Here is a 13,834-nt window from a genome sequence, read left to right as displayed (position 1 = left end):
CTTCTCTGAATCATGAATGCTCCTTTGACGATGCCAGGGAAGAACTTTCCAGACCATGGCAATAGCAAGAATAAAGACCTTCACTCAGAAATGCGCTTGGAATATGGAAGTAAAAGAAGTCAATGCAGTAGGAACTTGGTGATGGAGGGGAAGATTAAGACGAAAAGAGGTTGGAGAAGTAAACAGGAGTCAGATACATAAGACTTTAAGGTACCAGAATAGTAATATGTTGGGGAAAGAACAGAAGATAGAGAAATAGAAATAGAGAATACCAACAACTCTTTAGAGTTCTGCTGTCAAGAGAAGCAAAAACACAGTTCAGTAGCTGCAGGGACAATTGACATCAGAGAACAGTTTAAGATAGAAATGCTTCAGCATGTTGGAGTGCTGATGGCAATGATCCAGCAGAGGGGAAGGAAGTGATGACACAGAAGAGAAATAACTGGCCATGATCTGAATGTCTCCCAAAATTCATGTGTTGAAACTTAATCCCCACTGTGTTGGTATTAAAAGGTGGGGCCTTTCGGGAAATGATTAAGTCATGAGGGCTTCCCTCAAGAATGGATTAGTGCCATATAAAGGGGCTGAAGGGAACAAGCTAGGTCCTTTTGTCCTCTTTGCCCTGCCACCTTCTGCCATGCGAGGATACACCAAGAAGGCCCTCTTTCACCAGACAACAAAAGCTAGTGCCTTGATCATGGACTTCCCAGCCTCCAGAACTATGTGAAGTAAATTTCTGTTTATAAATTATCCAGTCTCATATTTTGTTACAACAGCAAAAACAGACTAAGACAATCATAAGAGCAACGCTTTCAGAAGGTGAGAGGAAATGTATTCCAGGGTATAAGTACAGAGATTGGATTTAGTTGGGAATAGAGATGTTTTATACATTTTAATATAAGAAAAGGTAGCGGAGTGGGTACTGATGTACGTAGATTAGTGAATTTCATGGTAGAAAGAAGACGAAGTTGCCCTGTGATGACTTTCATTTTCTCTAAGACAAGGTCTAAAAAAAAAAAATAAGATAAGGGAAGAGAGAAAAGGGGAGTTTGAAATGGAGGTTTAAGGAAAGACGAAAAGGTGTGAAACACTGATTTTCAAGAACAGACATACTAGGTAACTGCAGAAATATTATCAGCATTTGAGTGTGCATTTGAGATTGAGATTGTTCCCTTAAAATGAGACTAATCAACAAGGTTGTCTCCATTTTTCTCCATCTGTGTTCAGCTCTAAGGGACAACAAACAAGTTGACAAAATTGAATTTAATCGGTATTGCGTTTTGCAATGTAAGTAAAACAAAAGTGTATAGGAGCAGGGAAATTAAAGGGTATTTGCAACGAAGTGACTACAATGATAGAGCACTAAATCTAAACTGAGAAAGGAGGGATAGAGGACATGGGTGCTTCACAAATACATGTCTTATAAACTACATAAACTCACCAATTTTTAAAAAAAATTTTTATTTAAATTCTTTTTTAAAGCAGCTTTCTGAAGATATGGAAAGAGGGCTGGCCAGTTGGCTCAGTTGGTTAGAGCTGATAACACCAAGGTCAAGGGTCTGGATCCCCTTACTGGCCAGCAGCCAAAAAAATAAAAAATTAAAATTAAAAAAAAGTAGGGTACAAAAAGAAAAATAAATATATGGTTGATATGTTCAAGTTTGGAAGAGTAGGTGACTAGGTTCCCATGATATTTCCATATAAACAAAGATTAATTCCTGGACATTAACCAGAGGAGACCATGGCAATGGAAATTAAATTTGACCACAATTAATTAACTTCATATGGGAAAATAAAACCTAATTAGGACAGGGCATCTCATCTCAAAACAATTCTCCCCTGTCCCACCAAATAAAAACTACTGCATTTCTAGGCACTCCCTCAGCAAATGTTAACTAGTTAAGTGAATTGGAACTTTGACACTACTGCTTATTACATCCTATCTTATTAAAGAATTTAAAATAATTCTATAAACTATGTGACCATCCGCTAAAATACTTAATTTATGTAAATTACTTAAAGTCATTCATCTTTGCTACTTTACTTATTCTTTCCACACTTAAATAATGTCAAAGAAATCCGAGAAGATAAAACATATTTTTCATAGGTTAGATTCAAATAAAAGTTATCACCATCTTTTATACATATAGATTTGCAACCATTCTTTTCCCTATAGCCAAAATATATAGTTTAATCAATCCAGTTTAGTGAAATAAGGAAAAATTGGGTCCAGATACCATGTTAAGGAAGAAAAAGAGAAAACTATGATAACTGGAAAAAAAGGTTTGGTTTCCAGGCTGTGTCCCTACTCAAGTCACTGAAAAGAACAAACCATTAGTAAAGAATTGAAATAACTTCCTTATCAGTAACATGAGAACACTAAAGTAGATACTACTAAAGTTTTCTTTCTACTCCAAAAATTCTGTTTCTAATCTAATGCTTTGGACTTCCCTCTTTCAAAGGCCTTTGAGAAGGGGAGGGGGGTGCTAAAAGAGTCAACCTTTCAATTACGATACATGCTTCCCTTCTCTGGATTACAATTAACAGAGAATCTAGAAGAAAACAAAGATGAATATTTTAAAATATTAAGAAACTAGGCCATCTAAGCTAATCATCAGTAACACTCTCCATTTTATGCAACTCTTTGCTTCACATTTACTCTTCTCACACCCATTCTAGCAGTGGCACCATCTGACTTGAAGGCCTCCCAGAGAACTATGAGGTTAGTGAACCCAGACACAGAACTTATTTGGGAAAACAGGAGCTAACAGTTTGCCAATTCAAGTCAGAGGTTCTTTCTTACCTTTACATCCCCATCACCAAATCTAGTGTCTACTACATAGCAGACACCTAATTTAACTCCTTTATTAACTCCTAATTTAACTCCACACCAGTGGTTCTCAAAGTGTGGTCACCTGGAATCTTTTCAGAAATGCAAAATTTCAGGCCCCATCTAGACCTCCTAAATCAGAAGCTCTAGAAGTGGGGCCCAGCATCCTGTTCTAAAAAGCCCTCCATGAGAGATTCTGATGCACACTTAAGTTTGAGAATCATTATATTAAACCTACCAGAAAATCACTTTCCTGTTAATTACTACTGGTGGCTAACAAAAAAATGATAATTTTTCCCAGCTTCCACCTCTTTTGAATGCTTGAACCCCAATGATGCTGTCAACCAATTAACTTGTCTCCAGCCTGCACACAAAATGAACTTTAATTAAACTCCTGGAGCCTGAGTTCCCCAATTTGTAAAGTAGGAATAATATCAGATACCTCCATAAATAAGAGACAGTTTGCAGAAAGGGATCCTTTCCTTTCTGCTCTATCACCTGTACAAAACGTCCCCGCTACTTCACACACGCAATGTTCCTAAAGAAGATAGTACTCTGGCACTCTTTGAGAAATGTCACCAGTGCTTCCTACACAGAAAAGCTCTCTTATGAGGTTTTCTTATGGAAAATACCACAGGAGGGAAATGTGTTAAGAGTCCTACATAATCATACACAGAACAGCAATTCGAAAAAGGTGCTCCACAAGCTAGTGGAAAAAGCAAATCATACAAAAATGCACACCTCTGTAGCTTTAAAAAAAAAATGACATTAAACAGAACATAGGCAACTTTCTCTTAAGAGTCCAAAATAAATTATCAATGATAATCGGACATAAATACTACCGGAATGGGGGGGGGGGGGGCGCACAGAGACTAAGCATTAGAAAATGCAAGAGAACTGGAATGTATGAACCATATTAAAGTGGTCCAGGACTTCAAATTCCAATTCCCTAGATTTTCTGGGGCCGCCTCACTGTCAAATTCTTTGTCCCAGTGTTGTCACTCTACATGTTCTGATTTTGAGTTCAAAAAAATATGGTTACCAGGGGAACAACAACAAAAAAAACCCCACAAAAACCCACTGCCATGAATGAGACCTAAAAACTGGAGCGTATTACTTTAAACAAATAAAAAGTTGAGGATTTCACCATAACAATTCCCAACTTCAGATCCTCACTCATTCTGAACGTAATATTCAAATGTTTAATCAGACCTCCTTGACAACTAGCTGTTTTTAATGGGAATGAAATTAGATCAATGCATGTGATATGTCACCATACTCGAATATTTCGCACACTAACCAAGCTCGGAGTACTCAAGTTGGCACTTTCAGCTTTTTTACTCCTCCTCCCCGCTGACACCTAAGGTGGGACAACCCTCTATTTTCACTGTTCTGTAGAAGTAGCCAACATTCCAGTCTGTAGGACTGAAGTGAAATTTAAACACTCAGTATCTTTTTAAAGGGACCCTTTTCAGAGAACTCGGAGAAGTAAAGCCAGCCCTAAGTGGAATGACTATCCTGGGAGTTGTAAAACCACAATCTTGGTGCCCTGCCCTCCGCGAGCTTGAATTCCAACACCGGTTCCGTAAAGCAGCAACCTAACAACTTCTACACCGACACAGTGTATCGTAACGTGACGGCTACTCACTTTTTCCACACTCGACACTGTCCCCTTCACGCAGCCGGACATAACCCCGCACCCCTTCCCTGCCCAGGAACTCCAGAGACAGAGAAGCGTCCCCTTTGGCCACCTCTACCGCCTCCTCCCAGCACCACTGACCAACAGTGTCCCCAGGCGCCAAGCCAGGGTCCCAAGTGAGGCCGGGACCGACGGCTGCCCAAGGCTCCGCGTCCCAGGACGCTCCCGAAGTATCTGCCCGGTGCCCCCGCTTCCTCGGACTCCCGCGGCCCCGCTCCTCACTCCAGACCCGCTGTCCCGTCCCGGCGGCCCGCCGGTCCCCTCACTTTTTCCCTGGACGAACCCGGAACCGGGCTCCAGCCCCCGCCCAGGCGCGGGCTCAGGCCCAGGCCGGGCCGCGGTGTCTCCCGGCTCCCGCCCCACCGTCCGAGCCGCCCCGAGACTCTCGCCCGGTCGCAGGCGGGCAAGCTCCGGGGGGCCTGGCCCGGGAGCCCGCTCCCCAGGCCGGAGCAGGGCAGGACTCACCTTCGTACTGCAGGTCCACCAGGACCAGAAGGAAGGGGAACACCGAGCCCAGCCGGCTGATCACACAGCTGGGGGCCACCATGTCCGGGGGCGCGGAGAGTTAGGACGAGGAAGGGTGCAGGACCCACCAGCCCGCGCCGGCGCTCAGACAGCTGCTGCGCCCGCCCGCCGTCGGCTCTCACTCAGGCCTAAGCGGCAGCTGGCTCCGAGCTGAGGAAAGAAGCGGTGGGCGGGGCCCGGGAGACGCCACGCCCCCTAGCGCCGCCGCCACCCAATCGCCTTCTTCCTGGCCGCTCTCCTACGGGGCTCGCCTGGGTCGTGGTTCGCGCTGATAGGCTGCGGAGGCCGTCGCCCCGCCCCGCCTCTGATAGGATAACGTGGAAGCACGGGACGAGGCTGCGCCGGTCGGTCGTGGAGCTGTCAGCGAGCTCCAAACCGCCCCGGCCGCCCTGAGGGAAGCAGCCGGTGAGCCTGAGTGGCGGCCGCTGAGTCCGCATGCGCAGGCCGCGAAAGCCCTCTTCTGCCGGTCCCGGCGCGCTAGGTTGGCGAGGGGGAAGACTTGAGCAATCCGAGGTTTTCCGGGGGGTGTGTGGAGAGGAAGGTGAGGCGCCGCGTCCCGAATGGGTAGGCCGGCCGTAGGCCCAGCTGGTCTGAGGGGAGCTTTAAGGCGCCTAGAATTGAGGTCTCGGAATGAGGCAGTAAACACCGCCGCCCATACTGACTGACCTGAAGAGTAAGTAAGAAGCGGTCAGGAGGAGCTGGAACCCAGTTCAGTGGCATGATCTTATGGAGGTTAACGCATTTCAGGAACAACCAGAGAGAAGTGCGTAATTGACCTATGGAGGTAAGTAGCAATGGCTTGGAAACTTGGGAACCCCCTGACCAGCTAACCAGCGTGCCCAGAAAAAAGCGATTCTGGAAGATTCTGTGAAGAAGAGACCAGGGAGCCACAGTGGCTGAGGAGGGCAAGAGGCTGTTGAGAGTGCAGCCAACTTCAACTGTAAGAAAAAAGGAGAGGACTGTTAGGAACGGCTCTTGCATCTTGTGCTCACCAGAGGAAATAAATGCAAGAGAGAAAAGAACTTGAACAAGAGAAGGTTCAAGTTGCTCGATCTGGCATTAAGCTTGTTCGGGGCCATTTCCTCTGGCGTCCCCAACACACACTCTGTACACCAGCGATGTGTTACGTTGGGTAAAACAATGTTTTTTGTGTGTTAAGTACTAATTGCATAGTTACTGCTTTACCAATGGGTATGTATTTGCTACCTGGGCACTATTTCACGCTTTAGAATTCATGAATTATGAATAGTGTGGTGAATTTGTAACTTCTGAACATACACTAAGGAGGATAAAAGGAGAAAGGCTTCTATCACAAAGGGAACTGATGTGAGGAAAATGGTTAAGAGAAAGAAAAAAAAGTTCCTGATTAGTTGTGGGGAAGGCAGCACACTATATGAAGAGCGGAGGAGGATTAAGACCCATTAAACACCATGATTATTCTGTAAATTATCTTCATCTGTAAAATGAGTATCACACTGACAGCCTCAAAGGTTTGTTTTGAGGTTTCATGAAACGGGTAAAAGTTCTTATTATATATTATACAAATATTACTCGCTCTAAGAAGAGCAGAATAATGAAGAGAATTCCTTCAGAAATTCCTTGGAATTTTTTTTTTCTTGGTTTGCTCTTTTTCTTGATATCATAAGGCGATGTGAGTGGAAAAAATGGCAGATGATTTCAATGTCCACAAGTATGCTAGTGAAGACATCGTGCAAATGAGGTACTGAGGCCAACACAGCCAACAAAATGCTGAGCATACGAGGAAGGAATTTTGTAAACAAAATACAGTACTCCTAGACTATAAATTATCAGAATGCTGCCTGCGATTTTTAAAGAAAAAAATAGCAAAGCTGAAGTTCTAAGGATGGAAGTTTTAAAAGGTTAAGGAGATGATAGACTTTGTGTTATAGAAAATAAAAATAGCAAGGGTCTTCAATGGTGAGTAACTTTAAACATTTAGTAATCAATTACATAATTATGGATCCTGTAGTATTAGAACTAAGCTTTACAAAGTATTCCTTGAAGGGGATAATTTTATAACAAAGAAGGTAGTATTAGAAATAAATGTTCAAAACTAAAATTGTGTGTAAAATGATTAGGAATATTCATCCATGTTCATCTGGGCATGGCTTTCACCTGATCTCTCTTGCCATGAAAACCAAAAACCAAAGCAATCCAGTGATTGTAGGAAAAGTTACCATAAATATTGTTTGGATTTCTCAGCATTTATTTATGCAGTCTTTTTTGAAATTAAACATTAAATCTCTACTGTAATTCATCCTACCTATTAATTATAATAGCAAAAGACTTAAAACAGTGGTAGCATATTTAAATAAATTATTGTATATCTAAAATTAAGAATATTATATAATTTTTAATAGGTTGATCTATGTTTATTGACCAAGAAAAACAATGTTGGCAGAGAGGAGTGAACACATTTTGGAGGTAAAGGAGATAAGATTTGCTGATGGATTAGCTATGGGAAAAAATGTTCAGAAGCAAATAGAGTACTCATAAACACCTTCTTGCACCAAATTAAAAACAAAATAGATAGTATTATAATTAATACAATGAGTGCTGCAATATACAGCCTCTACATTTATCTTTACAAGTGTGTGCTTTTCAAAAAAAAAAAACAAACAAACAAATGTGTGCTTTTGTTTCTATAAAATGGGTTTCTAAAATTGAGAGTGCTTTGTCCATGCACACATTTAAATATTTAAGATGTATTCTCAGATTGTTTTTCCTAAAAGAGTAATTTATATTTCTGTCAGTTATTTATGTCCCCACATACTCACCATCACTAGATATAATTGATTTTCATAGTTTTCCCAGTCTGATGAGTAAAAAATGACTCTTCTATGGCAAGTTTACTATTTATTTCCAGGGATTTGGGGATTCTGATCAAAATTGGTTGTCTTTATGTAAAATTTGGATTTAAAACCATGTCCTGTTTTCTGTGCACTTGCCTGTCCTCTTTTATGTTATCTGTGGGCTTCTGGCCACATCACTCCAATCTCTGATTCCATCCTCACATCACCTCTCACTTTTGACCTTGCTGCAGTAAGCACCTCCCTCTTATAAGGACCCTCGTCCCTTAATTTTTTGGGCCCACTTGGATAATACAGGATATTCTGCACCCTCAAGCTCCTCAATTTAATCACATCTGCAAAATCCCTTTTGTTAGATAACATTGACAAGAGATACATTCCATACTTCTTGAGGTGGGACTCAACTTCCCTCCCCACTTGGGTGTAGGCTGGACTTTATGACTAAAAATTAAGGACCCTTAATTTTTTGGGCCCACTTGGATAATACAGGATATTCTGCACCCTCAAGCTCCTCAATTTAATCACATCTGCAAAATCCCTTTTGTTAGATAACATTGACAAGAGATAAATTCCATACTTCTTGAGGTGGGACTCAACTTCCCTCCCCACTTGGGTGTAGGCTGGACTTTATGACTAACTTCCAAAGAATAGAGTATGGAAAGTGGGGAGAAGAGTAACTACAGTGGAGAAACATTACTTGCAAACATTACTTTGGCTAGGTGGCCAAGGTTAAGATCATCAATAATAAGTCATATTGATAGTATATACCTCCTAATGTGATGTGATGAGAAGGGCAATTCACTTCTGTGGTATTCATCCCCCAAACTTATAACTCAGTCTGGTCTAAACATGAAAAAAAAATCAGATAAACCAAAGTTGAAGGACAGTCTTTAAAATAACTGATCAATATTCTCAAAACTATCAAGGTCATGAAAAATAAGAAAACTGTATTAGACCAGAGGAAACTAAGGGGACTTAGTTGATGACAGAATGCAATGTGCTATCTTAAACTAGATCCTGGGATAGGAAACGGATATTAGTGGGAAAACTACTGAAATCTTGAATAGAGTTTCAAGTTTAGTTAATAATAATGTAACCTTGTTGCTTTCTTAAATTTGACAAATGTACGATGGCTATGCAAGACGTTAATAGTAGAGGAAAATAAGTGATGGGTATTCAGCACCTTGTACCCTTACTCTAAATCTAAAATTATTTCAAAAATAAATGTTTACTTAAAATACTGTGAAGGGTCTGAGTTATTTTAAAATCAACTGCAATGACTCTCTTTTGTTTATTTTTGTTTTCTGCATCTGAACTTTTTGGCTCTAAACTTTCTCTCATTTCCTTGCAGAAGGAAGAAAACTAGCATTTTACAGATAATTTAATAGTTCTCTAAAACCAGCTCGTCTCTCCCTTTTTTTTTTTTCCTGTTCTTCTCTTTTCCCTTCACTTTGGAAACTGTAGATTGCTTGATCTTTTAAAATCTGTTGTTATATATGCGCAGGCTGCGAAAGCCCTCTTAGGCCGGTCTCGGCGCGCTAGGTTGGCAAGGGGGAAGACTTGAGCAATCCGAGGTTTTCCGGGACGGTGTGTGGAGAGGAAGGTGAGGCGCCGCGTCCCGAATGGGTAGGCCCAGCTGGTCTGAGGGGAGCTTTAAGGCGCCTAGAATTGAGGTCTCGGAATGAGACCTCTTTTTCTGTTTTCTTTAATTTCTTTCAGCAGTGATTTGTAGTTCTCATTGTAGAGATCTTTCCCCTCCTTGGTTAAATTGATTGCTAGGTTTTTTTTGTTGTTGTTGTTGTTGTTATTTTTGGTAACTACTGTAAATGGGCTAGCTTTCTCAGTTTTTTTTTTTTCTGTTAAGTTTGTTGTTGGAGTATAAACACTACTTATTTTTGCATGTTGATTTTGTATCTTGCAACTTTACTGAAATTGTTTATTGACTCTAAGAGTTTTTTTGTAGAGTTTTTAGGCTTTTATATATGTAGGATCATGTCATCTGCAAACAGGAAGTTTGACTTCATCTTTTCCAATCTGGATACCCTTTACTTCTTTCTCTTGCCTGATTGTTCTGGCTGGTACTTCCAATACTGTGTGAAATAGGAGTGGTGAGATTGGGCATCCTTGTCTTATTCTCATTCTTAAGGGAAAAGCTGGCAGCTTTTCCCCATTCAAGATGATATTAGCAGTGGGTTTGTCATATATGGCTTTTACTGTGTTGGAATACTCTCCTCCTATACCTAGTTTTCTGAAAGTCTTTATCATGAAGGAATGTTGAATTTTGTCAAATGCTTTTTCTGCATCTGTTGAGATAACCATATGGTATTTGTCCTTGATTTTGTTGATGTGGTGTATCACAGTTATTGACTTGCATATGTTGAACCATACTTGCATCCCTGGGATGAATCCCACTTGATTGTCATGTATAATTTTTTGGATGTGTTGCTGTATTCTATTTGCTGACATTTTACCGAGGATATTTGTGTCTTATGTTCGTCAAAGATATTGGCCTATACTGTTCTCTTTTTTTCTTATATCTTTGTCTGGTTTTGATATCAGGGTGATGCTGGCCTCATAGAATGAGTTTGGGAGAGTGGCCTCCGTTTCAATTTTTTGGATAGTTTGAAGAGAGTTGGTTTTAATTTCTCTTAAAGGTTTTGTAGAATTCAGCAGTAAAGCCATCCAGTCTTGGGCTTTTCTTTGTTGGGAGACTGCTGATTACTGCTTCAATCTCATTACTTGTTATTGGTCTGTTGAGGTTTTCTGACTTCAGATTATACTTCAAAGCTATAGTAACCAAGACAACATGGTACTGGCATAAAACAGACACTCGGACCAAAGGAACATAATAGAAACCCAGAAATCAACCCACATACTTCACAGCCAACTGATCTTCAACAAAGGCACCAAGAATATACATTGGGAAAAAGACTGCCTCTTCAATAAGTGGTGCTGGGAAAACTGGGCATCCATGTATAGAAGAACGAAACTAGACCCATACCTCTCACCGTATACCAAAATCAACTCAAAATGGACTAAAGGTTTAAATATAAGACCTGAAACTATAAAACTTCTCAAAGAAAACATAGGGGAAACACTTCAGGAAGTAGGACTGGGCAAAGACTTTATTAATATGACCCCAAAAGCAAGGCAACAAAAGGAAAAACAAATGGGATTATATCAAATTAAAACCTTCTGCACATCAAAGGGAACAATTAATAGGGTGAGAAGACCAACTCAGAGTGGGAGAAAATACTTGCAAACTACACATTGGATGGGATTAATATCCAGAATATACAAGGAACTCAAACAACTTAACAATAAAAAGAAAAAGTAACGCAATTAAAAAATGGGCCAAGGAGCCGAATAGGCATTTCTCATAGAATGATATACAAATGACCAAAAAACACATGAAAAAATGCTCAGCATAACTCAGCATCAGGGAAATGCAAATCGAAATTACATAGAAATATCATCTTGCTCCAGTTAGACTGGTTATTATCAAAAAGACAGAGAATAACAAATGCTAGCAAGGATGTAAAGCAAAAGGAACACTTCTGCACTGTTGGAGGGACTGTAAATTGGTGCAGCCTTTTTGGAAAATGGTATGGAAGTTCATCAGGCAACTACAGATAGAACTGCCATGTGATCCAGCAATCTCAGTGCTGGGTATATACCCAAAGGAATGGAAATCATCATGTTGAAGGGATACCTGAACTCCCATGTTTACTACAGCTCTATTTACAATAGCCAAGAGATGGAATCAACCTAAATGTCCATCATCAGATGACTAGATAAGGAAAATGTGGTATATTTACACAATGGAATACTACTGTGCCATAAAAAAGAATGAAATACTGCTACTCACAGCAAAATGGATGAACTTAGAGAAACTTATAAGTGAAATAAGCCAGGCACAGAAAGAGAAATACCACATGTCCTCATGCATAAGTGGGAGCTAAAAAAATAGACAAATAAGAAAAGAAAGAAAGAAGGATGGAACAATCACAATAATAAGTTGAACTTTGAAAAGGAGAGATCAAAATGGAGGTTACCAGAGGTGGGTAAGGGGAAGGGTTAAGGAGGGGAAGGGAGGAGTTTGTAAAGGGCCATGAAGAACAATCACATTGTATAATGTTGAATATACCAATTATCCTGATTTGAGCATCACATATTGCACACAGGTATTGATATTCAACTCTGTATCCCACAGATATATACAATCAATAATGTTGCAATAAAAAATTAAATAAATATAGTAATCATTAGATAAAAAAAATAAATAATAAAATTATGTAGTGGTGATGGTTGCACATGTCTGTGAGTATACTAAAAACCATTGAGTTGTACACTTTAAGTGGGTGAATTGTATCATGAATTACAACTCAGTAAAGCTGGGTTTTTTTTAGTGAAAAGATGGAAAAGTATATATCATGCAAACACTATCCAAAAGCTGGAGTAAATATCTAAAGTAGTCAAACTCACAGAAACAGAAAGTAGAATGGGGGCTGCTGGGAGTGGGGAGAAATGGGGAGTTGTTTTTCAATGAGTATAGAGTCTCAGTTTTACAAGATGAAAAATTTCTAGAGATCTATTGCACAGCAATGTGAATATATTTAACATTACTGAACTGCTCACTTGAAAATAGTTAAGAAGTAAATCATGTATTTTTTACCACAACTTTAAAAATAAATCTGAGCACAGCTATGGGAAAACATTTTTTAAAAGGTAAGGTTAGAGTGCAGCCTACAACACCAAGGTTGCAGTTTCATATTCCCTTATTGGCCAGCCACAAGAAAAGGGGAGTGAGGGGGAGAAAACCAGTTATATTAATACTAAAGAGTTCAGAGCAAAAAAAAATTACCAGAGATAAAGAGAGACATTACAAAGTGATAAAAGGATCAGTTCACCCAGAAGATAGAACAAGCCTAATGATATGCACCTAACAACAGAGCTTCTTTTTTTTTTTTTAAATTTATTTATTGAATCAAAATCGATATACATATTTTGGGGGTTGAACATTGAGATATGTTGATTAAATCAATATTACTACCATATATATTGTTATAAATCGTAATTATTCTTTATGCCCCTTGTCCAATCTCTCCCCTTCCCCCATTCCCTCCCCCTCCCCCCTTTAATTGCCCTAGATTTCTTCTCTCCTGAAAGAATAATGGTTACTCTGTTAATTTGTTGCCTAGATGATCTGTCCAATGCTGAGAGATGTGATCGGGTCCCCCAATATTACCATAGAGCAGATGCTTCCTCTGTCACTGTGAAATGGGTTTTGTGGAAAGAGACGATAACTTCGTATAATGTATGCTATACGAAGTTATTACGCTCTCCCCTGAAAGAATAATGGTTACTCTGTTAATTTGTTGCCTAGATGATCTGTCCAATGCTGAGAGATGTGATCGGGTCCCCCAATATTACCATAGAGCAGATGCTTCCTCTGTCACTGTGAAATGGGTTTTGTGGAAAGAGACATCCTCTTCTTTGTCTCTGCTGGTGACTCCCCTTGTGTCAATGCACTTCAGTGGTTGGACCATCTGTGTGGTGGCTGTGGCGTCTAGCCACTTTTGCAGCAGCCATGGTTATTGTGGTGGCTGTGATGGGCCACCCACATGGAGGTGCTGTTGTTGGTATGCTCCTTGGCACTGGCGGTATGCCTGGTTGTGGGGTGTGTTTGGTCCCCTTCTCCATGCCTCTGGTCCCTGGGCAGGCCCCAAGGCGCTGGCACCATGTGCCTAGTTGTGGGAGAGGGATCCAATCCCCTTCTCCATTTCCCAGGTCCCTGGGCAGGCCCCAAGGTGCTGGCACAGCATGCCTGGTTGAGGAAGGGCGGTCTGGTCCCTTTCTCCATGCCCGGGTCTCTGGGCAGGCCCCAAGGCACTGGCGCCATGTGCCTGGTTGTGGGAGGAGAGTCCAGTCTCCTTCTCCATGTCTTGG

At 40.7% G+C, this 13,834-nt stretch overlaps 1 protein-coding gene across 1 annotated transcript in view; it reads right to left on the bottom strand.

Annotated features, from left to right (window-relative positions):
- Positions 1-5,191, bottom strand: part of DNAJC3 (DnaJ (Hsp40) homolog, subfamily C, member 3) — a 72,089-nt gene extending 66,898 nt beyond the window's left edge. Inside the window, exon 1 of the mRNA XM_008586379.1 lies at positions 4,995-5,191. Coding sequence (XP_008584601.1) covers positions 4,995-5,076 — 82 coding nt within the window. The 5' untranslated portion in view covers positions 5,077-5,191. The remainder of the gene's footprint in view (positions 1-4,994) is intronic.
- Between the last annotated feature and the right edge of the window lie 8,643 nt (positions 5,192-13,834).

This window comes from Galeopterus variegatus, unplaced genomic scaffold (assembly GCF_000696425.1).
Source record: "Galeopterus variegatus unplaced genomic scaffold, G_variegatus-3.0.2 Scaffold3969, whole genome shotgun sequence".
In the NCBI taxonomy this organism is placed as follows: Eukaryota; Metazoa; Chordata; class Mammalia; order Dermoptera; family Cynocephalidae; genus Galeopterus; species Galeopterus variegatus.
Note: the sequence above shows the minus strand (reverse complement) of the source record. Positions and strands in the feature narration are given on the sequence as shown.